General features: G+C 36.3%; 2 protein-coding genes across 7 annotated transcripts in view; both read right to left on the bottom strand.

The window, feature by feature from the left end:
* Positions 1-3008, bottom strand: part of LOC113225696 (proton channel OtopLc) — a 57861-nt gene extending 54853 nt beyond the window's left edge. The window contains exon 1 of the mRNA XM_026458085.1: positions 2727-3008. The gene's annotated coding sequence lies outside the window, so the exon portion shown is untranslated. The remainder of the gene's footprint in view (positions 1-2726) is intronic.
* Positions 3009-16971: 13963 nt separating this feature from the next.
* LOC113225671 (proton channel OtopLc-like) overlaps positions 16972-20901 on the bottom strand; it is an 86088-nt gene continuing 82158 nt past the window's right edge. For all 6 annotated transcript variants that reach the window (XM_026458050.1, XM_026458048.1, XM_026458047.1 and 3 more), the window contains one exon: positions 16972-20703. In XM_026458050.1, coding sequence (XP_026313835.1) covers positions 19697-20703 — 1007 coding nt within the window. In that variant the 3' untranslated portion in view covers positions 16972-19696. The remainder of the gene's footprint in view (positions 20704-20901) is intronic.

Raw genomic sequence — 20901 nt, 5'->3', positions numbered from 1 at the left:
AAGTGACTGCTCACCGTCCGTATGTAATGTATGGGATACTGTTACATAAATGAAAATGGAATCTGGAACATCCAATAACATTGTTCAATGCACCTAAGTGCGAATTTGTAAACAAACAAAGGATTTGAACCGCAGAGATTGTCACTCAATTGTTTTGAATGGAAGTCTGTTTACAAACATTATTCAACATTGGAGAGTTTTTTTATTTGCCAACCACGTATCCGTTTCTTTTCACGTAATAGTTCCTTGCGTGTTGATTAGAAATTTTAGACGAAATTCACACCCATTTCCTGAAGTCATTATCAATACTAGTGTTTTTCACATTTGACATTATCATGATATAACAATAATAACGTCGCAGACAGTTACTTGTACCAGAGTAATGCTATTTAATAACAGCAGAGATCCTTGTGAAAAAGCTCGTCCAGGGAAGTAATACCACTTTACCTATTTCTGCCGCCAAGCAGTAATATGAACGTAGCGACCCTCAGATTTGCAATTGAAACCTCTGAGTGGCACTGCATCTGCACTGGTGTCGTAAAAAAATACTTCGGGGTACTATCCGGAACACACACCCCAAAGTTTTTTTTTAATTATATGTACTTGCTCCTGACAATGGTCAATAGGTAATGAACTAGCCTTGGTACCAAAAACAGGGTCTACAATGGCACGAGAAGATGCCTGTTCAGCGCACCCTAAATGTCAGGTTGTATGAGTTCGGAAACAAATAATTTCCAAATGGATCCTACTGGGAATCGAACCCGAAACCCCCTGTGCAAGCCTTCGGCTACCGAGGTCGTAAAAATCATATAAACTCGTCATAAATCCTAAAATTTACCTTTAAATTACATTTACAATGACATTACATTATAAATACGTTACCCTAAAATCCACCTGTAGGGTACTTGTTAGGTACGAATAGGTTTTACGTTTTTACGATAAGTGGAGCAGGACTGGCTCGACCACGCAATTTGAGCCTCTAACGCTGATTAGGCTCCGCATGAACAGGTAGGTATCAATCTCATGAACCCTGAAAGTAGATTATCTCGAATTCTAACTGACTAAGACGACTAGTTAAGTAGTCTCTAGAATGTGTTAAAATAACGATTGATTCGCCTTTCGACATTCGACAAAAAACTTTACGTCAAGTGCCATCTGCCACCAGCTGTGGCAGAAAGGACAACGCAGGCGGGACAGATAGGACTCAAGGCCATAATATTAAATTAGTTTCTATCTATCTAAGCAGGTCAGCTTAGTTTCTATTTAATAGTAGAAATAGTATTTCTGCCGCCAAGCAGTAATGCGAGCATTACTGCGTTCCAGTTTTGAAAGTTAAGGGTGCTGGTGAAATTACAGGCACATGGGACTTGTCAACTTATGTCTCAGGGTGACAAACGCACTGGCAGTGCCCCTAAGATCTTTGCGATTTAAAGCTCTAAGTGGCACTGCAACTGTTATGGATAGGCGTGTCGCTTACCACCAGGTGCGCAGACGCAGGACTTGTTCGTCCCGTCACTTGGTACTATAAAAAAAAGGTCCCATTCCTACTTTGTATAGTACAGTTAACACCAAACCAAGCTTGACATTTTGAGTCTTAGGGTCGTATTCCTGAACTCTACTCAATACTGAAGTCAGGATTTGAGTATTGCAGTGAGCACTGAAAATCATACTCAAGATCTTGCCATTAGGGTCGTATTTCCAGTGCTTGTATTTCTAGTGCAATCCTGACTTGAGCATTGAGTAGAGTTCTGGAATACGACCCTTAGATCGTTTTTATCACAAGGGGTATAGAGTTGGATTTAAATTTTAAGTGTGAACGCATCCTGTATGGAGGTAACTCAGCACTTACAGGTTAAATGTCAAAGACGTTTTACAAAATAAACTTAGGTATACAGGTATTAGGTATATATACTTAATAATAATAATAACGCTCACACTCAACATAGCCCCGCACTAGGGAAACCCTGTGTCGCGGGTGCCATGGACACACACATAGACAACCACAAATTACACCCAAACTCACGAGAGAAATAAATGTAGGCCATACAAATATTTCTCCCGGCCCGGGAATCGAACCTGGGACCTCTGCGTGGCAGTCCGGCATGGTAACCGTTCGGCCACGGAGGCAGTTAAAATAAATAAGTAATAGTACATTTTGAAATCAAAACAAGTTTCGTATGCAGAATTTATAAAGCACATGAATAATATAATTTAGTTGTAAATTATTCATCAATACCGAAAATGTAAATATTTAGAAATAAAACCAAATGAATAATTGTTTAAATTATGACTTGAGTGTATAGGGTCGATTTTTCTGAAATTTCGATTTACTTTAGACTTAGCTTTTTTTCGAGTTTTTAAAAGATTTAGTTCAAAAATACGAGATGACTGACATCCATGTTAGTAGACAGAGGCATGCATGAGATACCTTCCTGCATAAATTTTCTATCATAAGTACCCGAGTAACCATATTTCTATACCACAAATGTAAGCAACTATGGACCAGATTGCAACGTAGAGATGTAATTATATCAGTATGCGGTTAATCCACTGTTGCTAGACGAGTCAGTTTTGCTGTTAGAAATACGTGCAAAATTATTGCTCTTACTTATAAAATAATATACTGCTTATAAATCTATAGAACAGTAGCGTTAGACGTTTGAAACTGTGCTCTATATGAATGCAAACAACAACTATGCGTAATGAAAAGAAAGCACAATACTTACACTCTCATTTTCTCGTGGTCAGAATTACTAGCAGAAAAGTGCCATTGTGTCCAATCGGCTGTTGTAAATACGCCTTCACTGCCTCACAAAAAATTTGAAACTTCTTTCTGGCTACCACTTTCGAAATTCGAAAAGTTCGTGTAATAATCTGTAGTAATTGACACCTTCTATTTGCGCGCGAATTTTTTGCACTGCCAAGAAATAGAAAAATAATCGCTTTCGAAATTGAAACGCAAACGCGCGGTCAAGTCCAAAGCTCGGCGCAAACTCGTCGGCAGCGCGTGGCGCGCCGTTCGATCACTGTACAAGCATAACTATACTCGGGGCCCATTGTACCTCACGCCGTGGTTGCCAGACAAGCAAACCCCTCTCTTACAAACCTAAGCATACTTATAGCATGTTTATTTACGTTTTTGAACCGTGTTTTCCACCTATGAGCCGGCTGTTCGCTTGCCGTGTTCAATATAATCAGTCTAGACGAAAAATTAACACGTCAGGTACCCAATATATATACCTAAATTTTGCGCCAAAAGTTGTTTTAGCAAAGTTGTATAATGTCATGACCACTTTACTGCAATGCGCGTTGTAGTAGGTGTGCGTGGGTTAAAAATTTTCTATAAAATTAGTGCGACGTAGGAGGCTGTGGCACCAATTATGTAATGCATGATGCCTTATTTATCCAAATTCATTTGAAATACATAAATTTGCTAACACTGACGTTTTGTTATTACATCGTAAACATTACGAAACTTACGATGTGCAGTATGCATTTTTAATTCTTTAATTTCAAAAAAATAAAATGTCGAACGCCAAGGAATTAACCACGAAGGCGCCACTGACTAGGTATCTGATTCTTTTAATAACAAACGAAGCATAGATACGCTCTCGAACAATTACTCAAAATCCGCAAAAAAGAACTAGCCCAGGTTAAACAAACTACGGTGAGTTTAAAACAACAAAAGAGCCCGATCATCAATACAAAAGAGCCCCGTTACACAGTTTGCGATTTACATAATGCGTATAGAAATTTGGCGCAACTTTCTACATGCATTATGCAAAAAAATTCTACGCGACATTTGACAGTGACATTCACAATCCAGAATTAATAGAGATTCGTTCTAAATGTAATTAACAGGTGATAGTTACAAATAGAAACCTGTATTTGAAAGCGGCATCGATATGCCAACTATTCGACGTAGCTATCATTTGTTCATACCCACCTAGAAGGCACAAAAATGTATATTATGTACATAAATATTATGGCGTATATAGATATTTATACGCGTGGAGAATCAGCGTTATGAAACGAAGGGTCGTTAAATCCATTTAATGGGAAGCCAGTGATGTTCAATGTTTATGGAATCGTATATTTGCTCTACTTAGGTTATTTAACATTTTATTTATCATATGAAGATAGTAATTGATTTAGTAGCAATATACCTCCTTGTCAAAGAGTCCATCTTGGGTATTACTGCCACATTACCTATTTCTACCGCCAAGCAGTACTGTCAGCATTACTGTGTTCCGGTTTTTAAGAACTTGTCAACTTGTGTCTCCGGGTGACGGGCGCGGTGACACATTACCGCTAAAAATCGGCAACACAAATGGACCTTACCGTTATTGATGTGTAGTTCTTTTTTTCCAATAAATTTCACTAAGGATGTATTCCTTTCAGTTGTGTTAAACAATAATGTTAAGATTAAAATAGTATCAACGTGTTGGAACACTACAATTAAAAATATAATTTTAAAAAGGAAAATTGTAAATGGATTGTTTTTCAGATATAAATGTGTGCATTTGTAATAAGCCCGAAACGTTGGTTTTTTTTTAAAAACGCATATATATCGATCGAAATAGCATAGCATAGTAAACATAAGTGATAAATAACATCATGTTTCTTTTAAAAGAAAACTATTATTATAAATTTCAAAAAATATGCAATATAACATAAAGAGTCAATCTACTACCTCAGTTCGAATTCAACTTTTTCCCGTACTAATACGGTTCATTTTGCATGGGTCGAGTGGCAGGGACACTGGCTTTATTTAAGAATTTATTTTTTTACAAACGAACATAAAGCTATTTCAAAAATGTATATCGTATGGTATACGTGTTCTATTCAGTTCAAATGATATAAAAAAAATCATTGATATATGTAAAATACCAATTGAATAAATCGGTGTTCTTGTAAAATTTTGAGGTAAGTTTGTGTTTTTTTAACCGTATACTAATCAATGGATTCAGGTTTTTGTTTTTTATCAAAAATAAGTGCGCATTTGACCTCCATCTCACCTCATGGAAAGTGATGATGAGGTCGACGATATAGCATGCAGACCTAAATAATGCCTATTCACTCTCGCCTTGAAAAGGTCCAAGTTATAGCGGGAATACGTCCGTAGGCAGGGAATTCCACTTTTACCATATAAATGTGGCAGCGAAACGCTTCGTTCGAGTCCTGGGAATATTATCAACATAGGGGTGGAATCCCAGCCCACGTCTAGTCAAATTAATTATGTACGTGTAGGCAAATTATGCAATATCATATAAGAAGGCCACTTTACGGTGGTGTTCAAGGCTCTGCAAGGTTGAATATACTCTTAACGGCTTTTGTAGCGACATGTATACATATAAGAGAGTGGAAAAGTATAATTATTATTCAAAATATGTCTTCCTTATTACAATAAAGTTAACTGCAATTTAGTAAACCATTGGTCCACAAACAGTTTATAATTTGAACTTTGAGCAGCCTCCCCTGCATTGCTGTTAGTTGCACCCGCATGCAGGGGTGTCGTGAGGCGTAAGGGAGGGATGCACCGCCTGTATAACCACCTCGGGAGAATAGGGAGGCAGAGTGACTACAAGAGTTACCACACTCAATAACGCAGAATCGCCTTGCCGGTTTGAAAAACCTTGTATCCAAGACCTTTTGACTTCGCTTTGACGCTCAGAGCCTCTTTGACAAGCCGGTCAATCACAATAAGAATTAGAATATTAGAGCGAACACTGGAAGGATATCATCTTACATTTCGCTTTGCATTTTTCCGCTACAATGTTCTAACATACTTCACAAGATATGACGTACTAAGATTTATTTACTAGAGAAACTCTAAGGTCAGTAAGATAGTAGTCGCGTGATCATTGTCATTAATTTAAATTGAAGTTACTTACGACAATTGTCGTAAAGGCGGGAATTATTTAGGTATAACTTACCTACCTTCAAGTACATACAGACACTGAATTGTTCAAAAGCTAAAGATGTCATGTTTTAAATTACTTTTAGGTAATTTCCAATAGATGCACTGCCTCTGCACCCGGCACCCTGAGACATAAGTTGACAAGTTCCATGTGCCTGTAATTTCACCTTCCAAACCGAAACGCAGATCATCTTACTGCTTGGCGGCAGAAATAAGGAAGGTGGTAATACTTCCCTGGACGAACTCTTTCTCAAGGAGCTCTACTGCTACTAATAAATTACATATATGTTTAGTAGCAGTCCCGCTAACCTGATAAAATCACGTGTACAAGACGGTTCACGACCCGAAAACAACCAAAATTTTTAGGAGACCCGTACCTAACAGTAAGACGTGCCTATGATGTGTTAATGACGATGATCCTTTACTATAATAACAAACCAAAATTATAGTTTCCCCGTACGAAGCAAAGTTAATCCATATTGTACGTCCGTGTGAGAGTTCTTATTTGTACCAGGGTTGCATAATAACGTGCAGCTCTTGCAACGGATCGATAGGGATACGGGGGCACATCTCTGCGAAGGGGCGAATGGTTTCCTCGTGTTTTGAATGGGTACGATGAATATTGGGGTGAAAGGCGGAATATTTATTACAGAAACTATACTTACTCTATACCATAACATTACCAACATATAGGTTGTAAGGTTTGCCACTTTTGTTACACACACGCAACTTTTGTTACCTATGGTTTATTGTTATCGTGCAATGTACTCGTGGTAAAAATAGTGGATTGAAGTACTGCTTACATTGTTATGTTTTGAGAACGCACCTGATGAAAAAATTGAATTGGCGAAAGAGATATATGGAGCCAATGTAGAAGGCAATATTAGAAGATAACGGCCACGAATTTCTTTAATTCAAATTAAAAAATATTTATTTTCACACAACAGGATCATAAAACAAGAGGATAAAACTTATAAAGTATTGACAGAAGGAAATTACTGAACACATTACTAAAGATCTTAAATGTCATGTACTTACGGGGCATCTCGTGCGGAATCATTGTCCTTACGAGAAGCCTCCGCCGTACAGGCACTCTGTGGTCATCTGCCACAACCTTCAGGATGCTGTTGTTACTCCCCCGGAGCCTTCTAACCAATGATGCGTGACTAACGATTTTAAGATACCTACGCGCCTGTAATTTAAATCATTTATTTCTACACACAAAAAATACATAACAAGATTGTCTACAGAATATATAAAAAAGAACTAAATTATTCGCTTGTCAACTTAAGCCACCCTGAGACATAAGTTGACAAGTCTCATGTGCCTTAATTTCACTTATAAACCGGAATGCAGTAATGTTCTTATTGCAACTTGGCGGCAGAAATAGGTAAGGTGGCAGTACTTTATAAAATCAAATCTGGGATATTATTAAAGAGGCTGGAGTGCGCAGTGACAACAATTAGAGGAGTTGTATGAAAAGATTGACTCTTGTAATTGAATAGTTGATGAATAGTTTATGCCTATCCCTAACTATCTAAGGCTGGTTTGTTATAAGTTGTAAGTACATACCTACTCGTAACTATGGAGTTGGTCAAAGTTTTTCTTCTTCTTCTTCTTTCAAAGTTTAACCTTACAATTGTTACTCTCATATGAATATAGTTGAAGGACGTTAAACGCGCTCGTTTTACATCTAGTGTCAATTCAATATAAGGGTGTCCGTGGATAAAATTTAGGGGATGACGTGAAGAAAATAACAAAATGTAGCAAGTTCCTTTTATAGTAACTAACTGGAAGTCACGGTGGCGGATACCGCGTCAATATTTTGTACTCCGTGTAATGTTGCTTAATTTAAAAGGACACACGTTTAAACACCATGAACTAATAATGGGACAGGATCAGTGAAATCGAAATCAATGTGAGGATATCGAATCGACTGACCATAATGAAAATTGTGCTATAAATAATTATTAATACAAAAATTTAACACTTAGAAAAATTCTTTGATCCGGCTGGATTCGAACCAGCGCCTTCAGTACACCGTGCCTGATGCTCTCCCAACTGAGCTACGGAAGGAATCTGCTAGTTGCAGATTTTTGTTTTTGATTTTTAACGACTATTTTGCCGTAGACGCTGTAAAGGTACTAAGTGAAGAAAAACTTTCTAAGATTTCGATGACTACCGCCTTAAGTACTAAACTTAAAGTAACAGTAAAGCCTGTCAAGCAGTAATTGCTCACATTACTGCGTTCCGGTTTTGAAAGGTAAAGCTAGTTAAATTACAGGCACATAGAACTTGTCAACTTATGGCTCATGGTGACAGGCGTAGTCGCAGAATCAGATCTTTGCGATTTAAAAAGAAAATAAAACAAAGAATAAATAAACAAAATAACATTATTTAAGACTTCGGTGGTCCATACAAAAGTGTTAGTAAAACAAAATTAAAATCTTAAAGCTCTGAGTGGCGCAGATTGATTTTGAAATTTTAGACTAACGTCTTTGTATAACATATTTCATAAGAACAAGACTAGTGATAACAATTTACACTGGATGCTTTAGGCATTAGGCTAATTAACAATGTTTAATACAGGCACATGGGAATCGTCAATGTATATGTCAGAGTGAGGCGCAGGGGCAATGTCAGATCTTTACGATTTAAAGTCTTTCTGAGTTTTGTTCGTCCTATTACTTAAGGTAAAAAAGAATGTGACCTCATTATCACAGCAAAAACAAACAACAATACGTAGCTGTAAACACCGCTTATAACACACTACACTAACGAATATCCTTAATTGACTTAAAAGCTATTATCGGAACGGTAGCGTAATAACTCGCGTAAAATTCCGCTCGATGTCAGATCAACAACGATCTCGTTATTTACTCGATGCAAACTGTGCAATTAATTCTCTACGGTTGAATTGCTAGTAAACATTCAATTTAGTTCGACCTAATTCGATGTTGAAAATTCACAAAATTTTTAAAGAAAGCAATCTGTATTAGCTTGCTATAAAATCTACACACGATTCGTAATTGAAATTAGATCTACGTAGTACATATTCCCTGTAATAATAATCTATTTTGCACAATATTTAATGCACAATATTTGCACAATGGCCTGCATTGTGCAAATATTGTGCGATTGTTCGGTTTTCTTTGTACTCTTGTTTATTTCTTTTATTAAAAATTTTCAAAAGGAATACATATTAATTTAAACATGGCGGATCAACAAAAACGTGAGCAGGTTTGTCCATGTAAAATGTAATTCCTTATGTAACTGCAAAATTGTAAGAAATTATCAAAAGATTTTGAATTTGAATTTAACATGAAAATAAACATATTATTTACTTATCTTGAAATCAATTTTAAAATAGGTAAAGTTTAAAACCACACTTTTAAAAGCGTTTTGTCTAATCTATCTTTTCCTAATCTCATGCAACCTGTGGACAAGTTAAATTAAAAAGACGCATGGAATAATGGTCTTAGCACGCTGTTGCAACTGCCACAGCTTCAGAGCTGGAATCCGTAAGCGAACTAATGCGTTACGTGTATTTTCCGTAGCTTCGTACGTTTGATTTGAGAACACCCTGCTTGCGAAATATGGAAGCATTGGAATTCGATTAACATGAGTTCTGGAGGCTTAATGTATATGTAACTTCATTTGTTGACGGGACAAAGAACATGGACCTGGTGGTAACTTAACAGTTACAGTGCCATTTAGAGCTGTAAATCGCAAAGATCTGGGGACTTGAAATTGACAAGACCCACATGTCTGTAGTTTGATCAGCAACCTTCAAAATCGGAAAGCAGTAATGCTCACAGAATGCAATATATTTTTTTTTATTTGTAGACAGCAAACAAGCATACGGCCCGCCTGATGGAAAGCGGTTACCATCGCCTATGAACGCCTGCAATACCAGGGGCATCACGAGCGCATTGCCAACCCTTTAGGACCCTTCTCAAGCCCCTTTCAATATATATATATATATTAACATAAATAATTAAATATCAGGATGCATATAAAAACGAAAGTACCGAAAATCCCAAATTGAATGAGCTCATACTGCGTCAGCGAACCGTCTATCTAGAAAATGCAGGAACAACACGGGCACTCGTAGGAAACTCGGCCTGGTATGATAACAATAACTCTTTCAGTTTAATTTTAAAAGAGAAGGCCGACTTAAGTTCCCTGACAGGGGCAGCGGCAAGTTGCTCCAACATTTCGTAGCCGCGTATCTGAAGCTCCAACGGAAAGCGGACGTGCTGTACGGAGAGATGTCCAACACCCAGCCTATCGAACGAACGCCATATCTACCATGATCACGCCCACGATATCTTTTCCGCCAGGTATTCCGGTTAACCTGTCTGAACTTAACCACACCGAATAAAAAAGTAAATAATACGCGACCTAATTGAAAGAGACAATGTCAAGTACGAAGCTTCATTCGCATTAAACGTCTTTTCATTGTTCGGGTATTACTTATTACACAGGAATTGTTTCTTACGGAGAACGGGAGTACACCTCATGATATGTTTGAAATAAGAGTTTAGTTTTAACTAAAGCGAGATACGTTGTATTATTTACCTTGGCTTTTTCACAGAAATAATAAACTTTTAAAAAACATGTTAAAAATTTTCACCGCTGAACAATAATCTGTACAGGTTACCATACCTCGAACTAGTCTCAAACTTCTAATTACCGTAGCAGAAATTATTTTACTGCCGAAGCGGCGCAAGAGTCGTTAAGTAGACAGTAATCGCGTTGTCTATAATTGCATCACGTATCTGATTCGCCTGTAGACCTGCTTTCTACAAGACTGGTATAAACATTATGATGCTGGTACCTTATTAAATCTTACTTACTTAATTTAAGCGTGCCGCGTGTAAACTCTATTGTTTATAGGAATAAAACGTTGAGTAAATGGATTGTTATTGAATACCACATATATACCACTAGCTAGTTATAATTATTAATACAAAGATCGATCACTTAGAAAAAATCCTTTAATCTGACAGGATTCGAGGCCATGCCCAGCTAAGATCATCGCATTAGTAGCAGCAGGGCTCCTTGTGGAAGAGTTCGTCCAGGGAAGTACTGCCACCTTACCTATTTCTGCCGCCAAGGTCGCTGCGCTGGGGTTTGAATTCAATTCATTTATTGCTTTAAATGTGGTAAGTACAATACTTGATGGTAATGTTCACAGAATGCAGTTTCACACATTTAGCCATTTGTGACTTGCAATATATTTTAAACAAGAGTACACGCAAAAATATGTCAAAATTATAAAATTATATTCCAAATATAATATAATAATTACAAACATTCATACAAATTAATAATTTATACGCAATTTGTAGTATGTCACATAAATCGGTTTAGTAATTTTTTTATCAAATTATAAAATTTCCAATAAATAAAGCATTCATATTATAATACATTTAGACTATACGGTGTTTGCGTATAATCTATAGTAAACCTAGTAATTATTCCCTCAGAACTCTGTACAAAGAAGAGGGTTTCGTGACGCTAGCAGGAATATACATTTTAGAAATATGCCTCTTTGTACGTAATCACAGAACTTTTTTAATAAAATATCCAATGTACACTCCGTTAACGTAAGGAACAAGGACCGCCTTGTACTCCCTGTAATAAAAAGCACGATCTTTGACCACAGCACTTATGTAACGCCAATCAGAATCTATTACAGAATCCCGATTGATATCAAATACTTAAATGGTAATCAATTCAAGTCTCGTTTAAGGAAATGGCTAATTGACAATGTTTTCTATAGTATAAGTGAATTTTATAAAGTGACATCAAATATTTGACAAAGTACCTACATCATGTTTAATTTAATTTTATTTTATTTTATAGACGTTTAAACTTATAATACGTCTTAATTGAATTTTAATGACCGTAATTTTAAGACATTGTACGCCCGACTTGAGTAAGAACTGCGAAACAAATGTATGCTTAGTAACATATTAATCTACCAGTTCATATAGTAAAAGCATTGACTTACAAATAAATGGACGACGGGTCTAATACAAAAACCACGAAAAAAATGTCCCAAGTCAACCTATTTAAACGTAGTGACATGTAAAGGAACACGAAAAAGCTAAAACGTTGAATTTAAATTGTAATGTCACCGCAGTACTATCTAATTTTGCTTGCTTCGCTGTCAGTCGAACAAACGAAGACTAAAGCGTGAATGACGCTCTGTATACGATTTTAACGCCCTATAAGTTCGGACACTTTTTAGCGCGGACCCGTCGTCCATATGATTGTAAGTCAATGAGTAAATGTTTCTGATTTCTGATTTCTGAATAATTATGAAATATTTCATTTATACTATAATATGTTTTTTCTTTCAACCACTGTTTTAATAAACACTTAAATTGATCTAATGCCGTGCCTCATTTTAATGTATTTTTTTATTCTAATGTAAGTGTGCATTTGACCTCCATCTCACCTGATGGAAAGTGACGATGAGGTCGACGGTGGAGCATGCACACCTAAATAATCCCTATTCACTCTCGCCTTGAAAAGACCCAAGTTATAACGTTCAGGGAACAAGTCTACAGGCAGGGAATTCCACTCCATAGCCGTTCGCCATATAACTGTGGAAGCGTAACGCTTCGTGCGAATCTTTGGAATATCCACAACACAGGGGCGGAAGTCTATTGAGGGGTAAGGATGCTAGTGAAATTACCGGCACATGGGACTTGTTAACTTATGTCTCAGGATGACGTGCCCAGTGGCAGTACCTCTCAGATCTTTGCTATTTAGAGCTCTGAGTGGCATTGCCACTGCTAAGGACGGCGAGCAGCTTACCATGAGGCGCACGAATTGTCCATCATATCACTTGATATTATAAGAAAAAAAAATACCAGGATCTCGGCTCCGAGTACGTATTTACAGCCTTTGGAGTCGAAATCATTGGCCCATGGGGTCCTGGTGCCCTTCATCCGTACAAAATTTTATCAAAAATATTAATAGACTGTCTGGGCAACCCGAAGGCTTTCTTTTAGTTACCTTGCCCAACGCATTACCTTAGTTTTCAAATGGGGCAACGCTGCTAGCAACCAAATTGAGGACACCTATAGAGTAGCCTTAACCAACGAGTATGTATGAATGTGCTGATGCGTGATGAAGAAACAAAACAAGTTTGTCAGAGTTGTAGCAAGTGGAAAGCTGTGGTCTCGGTCTACCCCTTACCCAGAGCGTAAAGTGTAATAATGTATATAAAGTATGTAAATAATATATATTTTTAGTTCCAATTACAAAACTTTTCTTCTCAAGATACCATACTAAAGCTATTGTTTATATGTCAAATATATGGAAGAAAACACAATACAATACCTACATATATACGGAATTTGAGAGGGAGGTAATATACGCTTTTTGATATTACTTCCTTCGAATTTATGTAAATATACGTGCCATTAAAGCAGAAGTAAAAGCAAGCATTTCAATTGTTAAAATCGTTCTCCCATATGCACACATACTTTCTTATCTACATCCATGAAAGTTAAAACTAGGACGTTAATAACTTTAAATGCCGATTATACACTGGAGCTCGGAGAGAGTTGAATCTCTTAATATAGACAAGCCCTAATGTACCATTTACTCGGCGTGTTCAGTGTTGAGCACCAATCACAGCCCTTCAAGCTTTCCCCACATGACCTGTTAGCTGATAAACTCTTTCTTTTAGCTTTAGAAAGGTTATCTTTATTTGATAAATGTTGTGAAGAGCATAACCAGTTTTGTTTCATGATAATTTGAATGGTGCTTTTGTACTGATAAACCGTAATTGTCAATTAAATATTAGAGACAAAGTTCATATCGTAATTCGACAATAATTTTTGAGAAACATACAAATAAAATTTTTTCAGTTCTAAAACACATATATTTATTAGGATAATATAATTTGATCTACTGCAAATGTGCATTTTTTTAAATAAACGACATTTTTTTTATATTTAATATATATATATTAACTGTTCCGTCTATAGTAGTTGATCTACGGCTAAATTACAAATTGCCTGCATTCAAGGTAACACTATCGTGTTTAAACATAACTATATGCTTAATACTAACTAAATTAATACTTGATACTCAAAAATACTTGATCCTCTTTTTTCATATAGGTCAAACCTTGGTTCCGCCCTTCATTCAGTACGTTAGATTAGGTTAGGCTTTGAAAAAGCAGTCGGAGTCGCGGAAGAATGCGAAAACGCCCCCGTGACTCCGGATATAACCCTTCGCTTCCCCCGAGCGGAAGGTATCCACGAAGGTTTAGTGACGATAAAAAAAACAAGACGAGCCGAACGAGCGAAGCGAGCGTGACTCGGCAGCGGCCCGCGAGTGCCCGAAGCGAATTTGTTTGCGTTTCCGAACACGGTTTCAGGTTATGCTCATTTGTCTTAGTTTTGGGGCTCAACATGAACTCAAAGTTAATTTATACAAATCAAACATTAGCTCAGAATTATACAATATACATTGATTTAATTTATGTCTCAGATAAAAAACCAATTTTTCGGCTCAAGGTTTGTTTTAAATGAGTAATTTGGCTTAATATAATAAATAATAAAATATGCCTTTTCGAATTTTGCCTTTTCTTCAACGAGAGTGCAATATTACACTAGAATTCAGTTACGTTTAAAATAGTGGTTAGTTTCTTGACATTATCTAGAAATAGGCACTTGTCCATCCATCATCCAAACCATCTGCAATCAGCGCCCTAACTTTGATACGACATAAAATTATTTTTTTCCTTTATCTGATGTAAATAACTTCGTCTCAGTCTTCTTCTGCCTCTCTTTCTTTCGATCTTCCTTTCTATGATACTTCTAAGAAAACTATCATGACGTTATTAAATGCTCAAACTTCTTGCCTCTTCGGTTCTCTGTTACCTTTAATATGTGTCTCTATTACTACACTTTTCTTTTCTTAAGCACCACATATCAATTGCTTCTAAACAAAGTAGATATAAGCGCAATAAAAAGCAAATAGCTAAATACGATTACTGCAGTATCAACAACATCATTATCATCAGTCTGTTTTAGGCACGGAAGAAAGAGAAACAATCGAAGTACCTTAAGCCTCGATTTCAATCAGAACCGCTGTAGCCAAAACTCACACATATATAATGTGAAACACTACGAGTATGAATCTTGATAATATGATTGTTAATATGATTTAAACGTTAACGTGTTGGTACATCGTTAAAAGTTCATAACCCATTATTGCAAGTACAACGTTTTGATTTCATATTGAAATTTCTATAAACGTGCCGCCATATAGAGGTTTATAGATGAATAACAGCTAATTCGTGATGTTTACGTAGTTCTCCAAAAAAAAGCGACCATATTGCAGCGGTATAAGATTTATTTTCGTTTCTTGTAACCAAAAATTTATTACAATAAACAGAAAATTGTAAACATTAAAATTAAATTAAGTGAGACTTAAGGATGATATGATACTCAACCATGGATAATATGACAAGTGCAAGTACCAGTTTTGCACTCCTAATTAGCGAAATAAGGCATTTTTCTACGTTTTTCGAGGTTTTACGCGACGGACTGAGCTCAAATTCACACGTATCACGCAAACTAAACACTTCTACTATATTTGTCGGTTTGAGGGTGTGAACTTTCTTAGGCGGGCAGCTTTCCTTCAAGGTTAGCGAGAGGTATTGCTTTTAAACATTCACAAACGGTCGTAACTTAAGAATTATTCTTTCGAATAGTTGATTGAGAAGCAGCGTTTCTCCCACCGCTACCATCGCTTTAGGTGTAACGCAAAACCGACCTGCGGATTGGTTTATTTTTATAATGACTTAATCCAAATTCTCGCCTTTCACTATTGAAGACCAACCATTGATTACCATCACAAAAGCAATTGAGCGCATTGCCTAAAGAGTAGGTGTCACCCGTCATGGCCAGGCTGAATACGCGGCCGAGTGGGCGACCATTCATCCGCTCACGAAATGTTGTTGATATTGTGCAGTATGTACGTCGATCCATTCCATGGATTGACTTGATGGATAGTCTAGACAGTTTTAACAATACATCAATGAACTTTGAACTTTATTTACTAGTCTAGGAAGGTGTTTACCTAGCTAATACATTATTATACAAGGACAATAATGGATTAAAAAAAACATATACATAATTAGAATTAAATTGATTACTGCATCATTATCAGAGTTATAGCAAAACTTGTATGTATCCATCAAGTTTAAAATTGATCAAATCACCATTACAGGCCCAGTCAAGTTTGAATTAACTGTATTGAAGAAACTCGCAATATGTGACTGAAACAAATATGTTTTCGTAGAAATAACTTAATTGATAAGGTCAACTAAGAAACATGTTTGGGTGTTCAATCATATTAACTGTAATGATGAATTCATTTGTTAAGTAATAAATTTTTTAACACCCTTGCTCGTAAAGCTGGTGTAATTCCACCGGTTTTAAATATGTAAAGCGGGTCATAAAAAACGCGTGTATTACCAAAGCAAATAGTTAAGTTATAGTCCATACAAATTCCATAACAGTATTATTTGCCATTTCAAATATGGAACTGATCGCCGCCGCACGACTCCAGCTAGTGAGCAGCGCGCTGTTGCTATTCAAATTTCGAACAAATCGCCGCGCGGCGCCAGTCAGTAGGCAGTTCTGTTAAAATGGCGGGAAAGCAACAGTGTGCATTCACAGATTGAGTTTATGTTTCAATAATTAAAAATGAACAAAATATAAAATGTTTTTTTTCTGTTTCCTCGCAAATGTGTTAAAAAACGTCGTACGATATACCTGCGTATTGGTTATAACATGCTCGGCTCAATCAAGCTAAAACTCCGCCTCGCATGTTATAACCATCTTTACGCACTAATATCGTAATGTACTATTATGATATTGTGATATCTAAATAACTGTTTTATTTTGTTGATTTATTCATTATTTAGAAGATTTTTTTTCATTCACAGCAAAGTTTTATCAGCAAATATATCATTATCTCAAAGATGTCAAATGAAAATACAATATTAGGAATTTCAAGATTTTTTATTCGCTTGTAAACATTAAACATCCATGAAGACAATCTTAGACCTATCAGCAATCTCTCCTACACAAATAAATAGCTTCACAAATAAGTATATAGTTAGAAATAACTCTAGTATCACTATGTATTTTACAAAATGCCGTAATGGACTTAGATAAAAAGGCATCTAACAAATATTTGGTATAGGCGTAGGTGGATATTGAAAGATATTAAGCAGATTTCATAATGTTTTAATAGAAACGCACTACTTTTATTAAAAATATGTCATAGCTGGTGCTGATTTTCTCACCCATATGGATTGTGAGATTTGAATCCACTTCTCATGGGTTAGAGAGCCGAGGGGACGGTCCCTCGTCATCATCTTGCACCCTCTATCAGTTCAAAGAAAGATAATATATGTTTACAGAACATTTAAAGGCTTTCAAGTCCTTTTTTGAACTTTGAATTGACAACGTTTGGGCTTTTGAGGTCCACCATTGTGTTGTTAATGATGCAAGTCAACAAAGTGTTTGTCAATTTTTTCTACCGTAATGGCGACTTTACGTAATGTGAATATGGTACATTAAAGAGTTTATGTAAAGCTTTGAAGCTGTGATATACCAAACACCCAAATCCACAATAACAAAGGCTGCGTGATATTACATTGTTTATTGCAATTTCTTACTTTTATATCAAAATAGCGGAAACATTCTCCAGCACAAATATAATGAAGGGATGGCAAGGAAAGATAGATGCTTTTCAAGTATACTTTTAGAAGTAATTTATAAAATTATAAGCATAAGTATTCACAAATAGAAAATATTATATCATAGAAAAATTTGAGCCAAGAAAAGCATCAATGTCATTGTCATAAGTTTGGTATGTATTGATTTCGTAATTTAAAGCTACATTCTTCATTATTTGAGTATTCCATTTAAATAGCTTATTTATAAGTTCATAATATTTTACACTACAATAAATTGTATAAATTACTACGATTAATTCATAAATATAAAAGAGTTATCAAACTTTTTCGTTTTCTAAAATCTCTGAAAACTGGGACCATAACCTAACGCAAATTATTATTCAAGCAACAGATTCTAGATTTAACTTAACTATCATTAATACAAAATTGATAAAAATGAGATTTACGAGTATCTGAGGTATACGAACGTTATTGCTTGTTACAATATCAAACATTTATTACAATCATAGTACGTACTATTAATTACATAAAAATGGTACATCACTTTATGGCCTTGTGCAATACTACACGCACGATGGACTGAAAATTCTTGCTTAATAATTGGTCATTTAGGTGTTGACAAGTTTTTTTTTAAATTTGATGTACAATGATGTGGCAACAATCTTACCCGATGTAAATAGACTGTATAAGTGACGAAGGTAAGTGTACATAATAAGTTTGAATAATAGTTTTTTGATAAGTGCGTTCTACAAAGCCAATAGTTTGTTTGTGAATCGCCCCCAATACCAACTACATTATCTTGAATTCTTGAGCAAAGTTTTGTTTCGCAATTATTGCTTTCATATAATATTTGACGTTCATTGTTTTTGTATAATCGTTAATGAACAGTTGAAAATTTCTGGACGAAATAGCCACTAAGTCTATAAACGAAATAATCTCATGAATTTGGTGTTATGTACCCTACCGAGCGCTTATAGACGATCTAAGAGAAAATACTCTACTTCCGTAGTAAGCTCCAATAATTCCTACTTCACAATATAATACTTTGGTGTTATACCTTTTGTCTAACTATTGGGTCCTCGGTGTTCAATAACCGCTATTTGTTCAAAAATTTTTCGAAAATACAGACACTACTTTATATCGCAAAAATATCGCTACAAAATTTCTAAAAATCTGATTAGACTACAAGTCTTCGTCAATAAAAATGTCTTTTAATTTTACAATCTTGAATTAAAGACTTGCTCAAAAACGTTACAAAAAATATGTATGTTTAGGTCGATATTATTGTTCCCTCTGAAACACTAAGAAGGCTATTGTAATTAAAGACAATAAAAAGGCAAAAAACGTACAAAACAACGTAACCTATTGGAAGACATGAATTTGAATCCTGGGCATTTTGAAATTTTGCTGCAAACGGATTCACAATCAAATGGAATGTATAATTATGAACTTGAGTAAAAAGTTTATAATCGACGATAAATCTAAATGTACATAAATAGGATGAGCTATGAACACAAGTCTTATACAATAATAATATTCACGAATACAACAATATATTTTTAAAACTACAATCGCAGGAAAATATAGCGTGTAATCAAGCGCTAATAATAAAAATCTAACCCTAGACGGGCTATGAAATACTGTCGTAATAATAATAATCTTCAACATATCAGTTCCTCTAGTTAAAGCGTTCAATGAAGCTACAAATAAATAACACATTAAAATATTTAAATAGAATAACTTAACATTTAAGCAGTCAACTTCAAAATTAACATGGGCAAGTGCGACCGGATGAACAGAGAATAATTATGTGACGCGAATATGACTATAATACAAAAAGCTTTTTACAATAACGTTATCGAGAATATATCACACAATATGTGCTGGGATGTGTACGATCCGGCGACCACTCTACTTCGTATCTATGGCACTATTTTAAACACCAAACTACCAACGCCACTTCTCTACTCTATATAATGTCCTTGCCTGATGAGCCTTTAGTACTTGTACCTGTATCTAGGCACCGGTCGCTACATATAGGCCGGCTTCATCTTGTAAGCCCGTTTCCAGATCTCGCACAAACACACTGTCGAGTGGAACCTGTAGAAGATTGCTAACGGCATGGATACGTGTGTGATAATCGTCCACGCCCAGAGGCCATAAAAGTGTAACTGAACCGGATGCGACTCTGCTCGAGACTTCTCCAACGTGTTAATGGCCCACATAGCAAGATTAGTCACTAAAAGGAATGTCACAATTTCTCTCCCAGGCTTCTTCCTCAGTTGCTCTGGAGTTTTAGCAGATCTTCTACTCGCATCCAAAATAAACATTGTCTGACAAGTCGTCTGTATCAGCGACGATAAAGCTGTTACCAATATTAATATCGTGTTCTTTTCTATAGTGAACTGGCCTCCAATTATAGTAAATGTACCGTAGATAAACATACCGGTTTGTGCTCCGACAAGCAAAATATTGTCCAGTTCCAGATTTCTATTTCCATCGTATTTCAATTTTCTCACACAAACCATTCCTGCCAAACTGGCTAGTGTTGTCATTGCATAAAGAACCAACTCGCATAAATTCACTTCCACCACGGCCAAGGTTGCATATTCCTTTCTCGATACGAGCACAAAGAAGAGGATGAGTGATATGATTGTTAGGACTAACACCAGAATGCCAAAAAACAGGCCTTTGTGAGCTCTAGCGCAGTCAACGCTGTAGAGATGGGGTGACTTCTTGTACGCCAAACCTTCGAGGAGACGAGCTTTGGCGATTGCCGCCGCGACGTCCTTAGATGGGTATTTGGAGATATTTTTCCACATGACGTATAGAATTGCAGCACAAATAAGCGAATATTCAATAGTGCAGGGAAATAGGAACGGTGAGGCGTCTTGGACGAGCGAACCCATGATGTTAGTTCGACGACATTCGAAGATGTGGTGAGGACCCTTTAGACCTCGGGGCACTCGAAGATGCGCTGCTGCTGGGTGGGACGCAGGCACCTCTGTATCCAGCGCTGGGAAAGCCTTCTGGAACGCTGGAATAGAAAAAATAAACAATTAATATTCGCCGAGCATGGACAAAGCCTGCGTGGAAACTTGCCAATGCTTATCGCGATTTAATCTAACTAATAGTTGTCGTGCCGGATTGGAATAGCTTACATAACTCGTAGACTGCCAACAGCACAGGAATGTCCCATCGAAATGGGGTCAAAATGCCTTCCGGGTTCGATCAT

The sequence above is a fragment of the Hyposmocoma kahamanoa genome, unplaced genomic scaffold, assembly GCF_003589595.1.
Source record: "Hyposmocoma kahamanoa isolate Upper Pololo Valley unplaced genomic scaffold, ASM358959v1 169, whole genome shotgun sequence".
Taxonomy (NCBI): domain Eukaryota; kingdom Metazoa; phylum Arthropoda; class Insecta; order Lepidoptera; family Cosmopterigidae; genus Hyposmocoma; species Hyposmocoma kahamanoa.
Note: the sequence above shows the minus strand (reverse complement) of the source record. Positions and strands in the feature narration are given on the sequence as shown.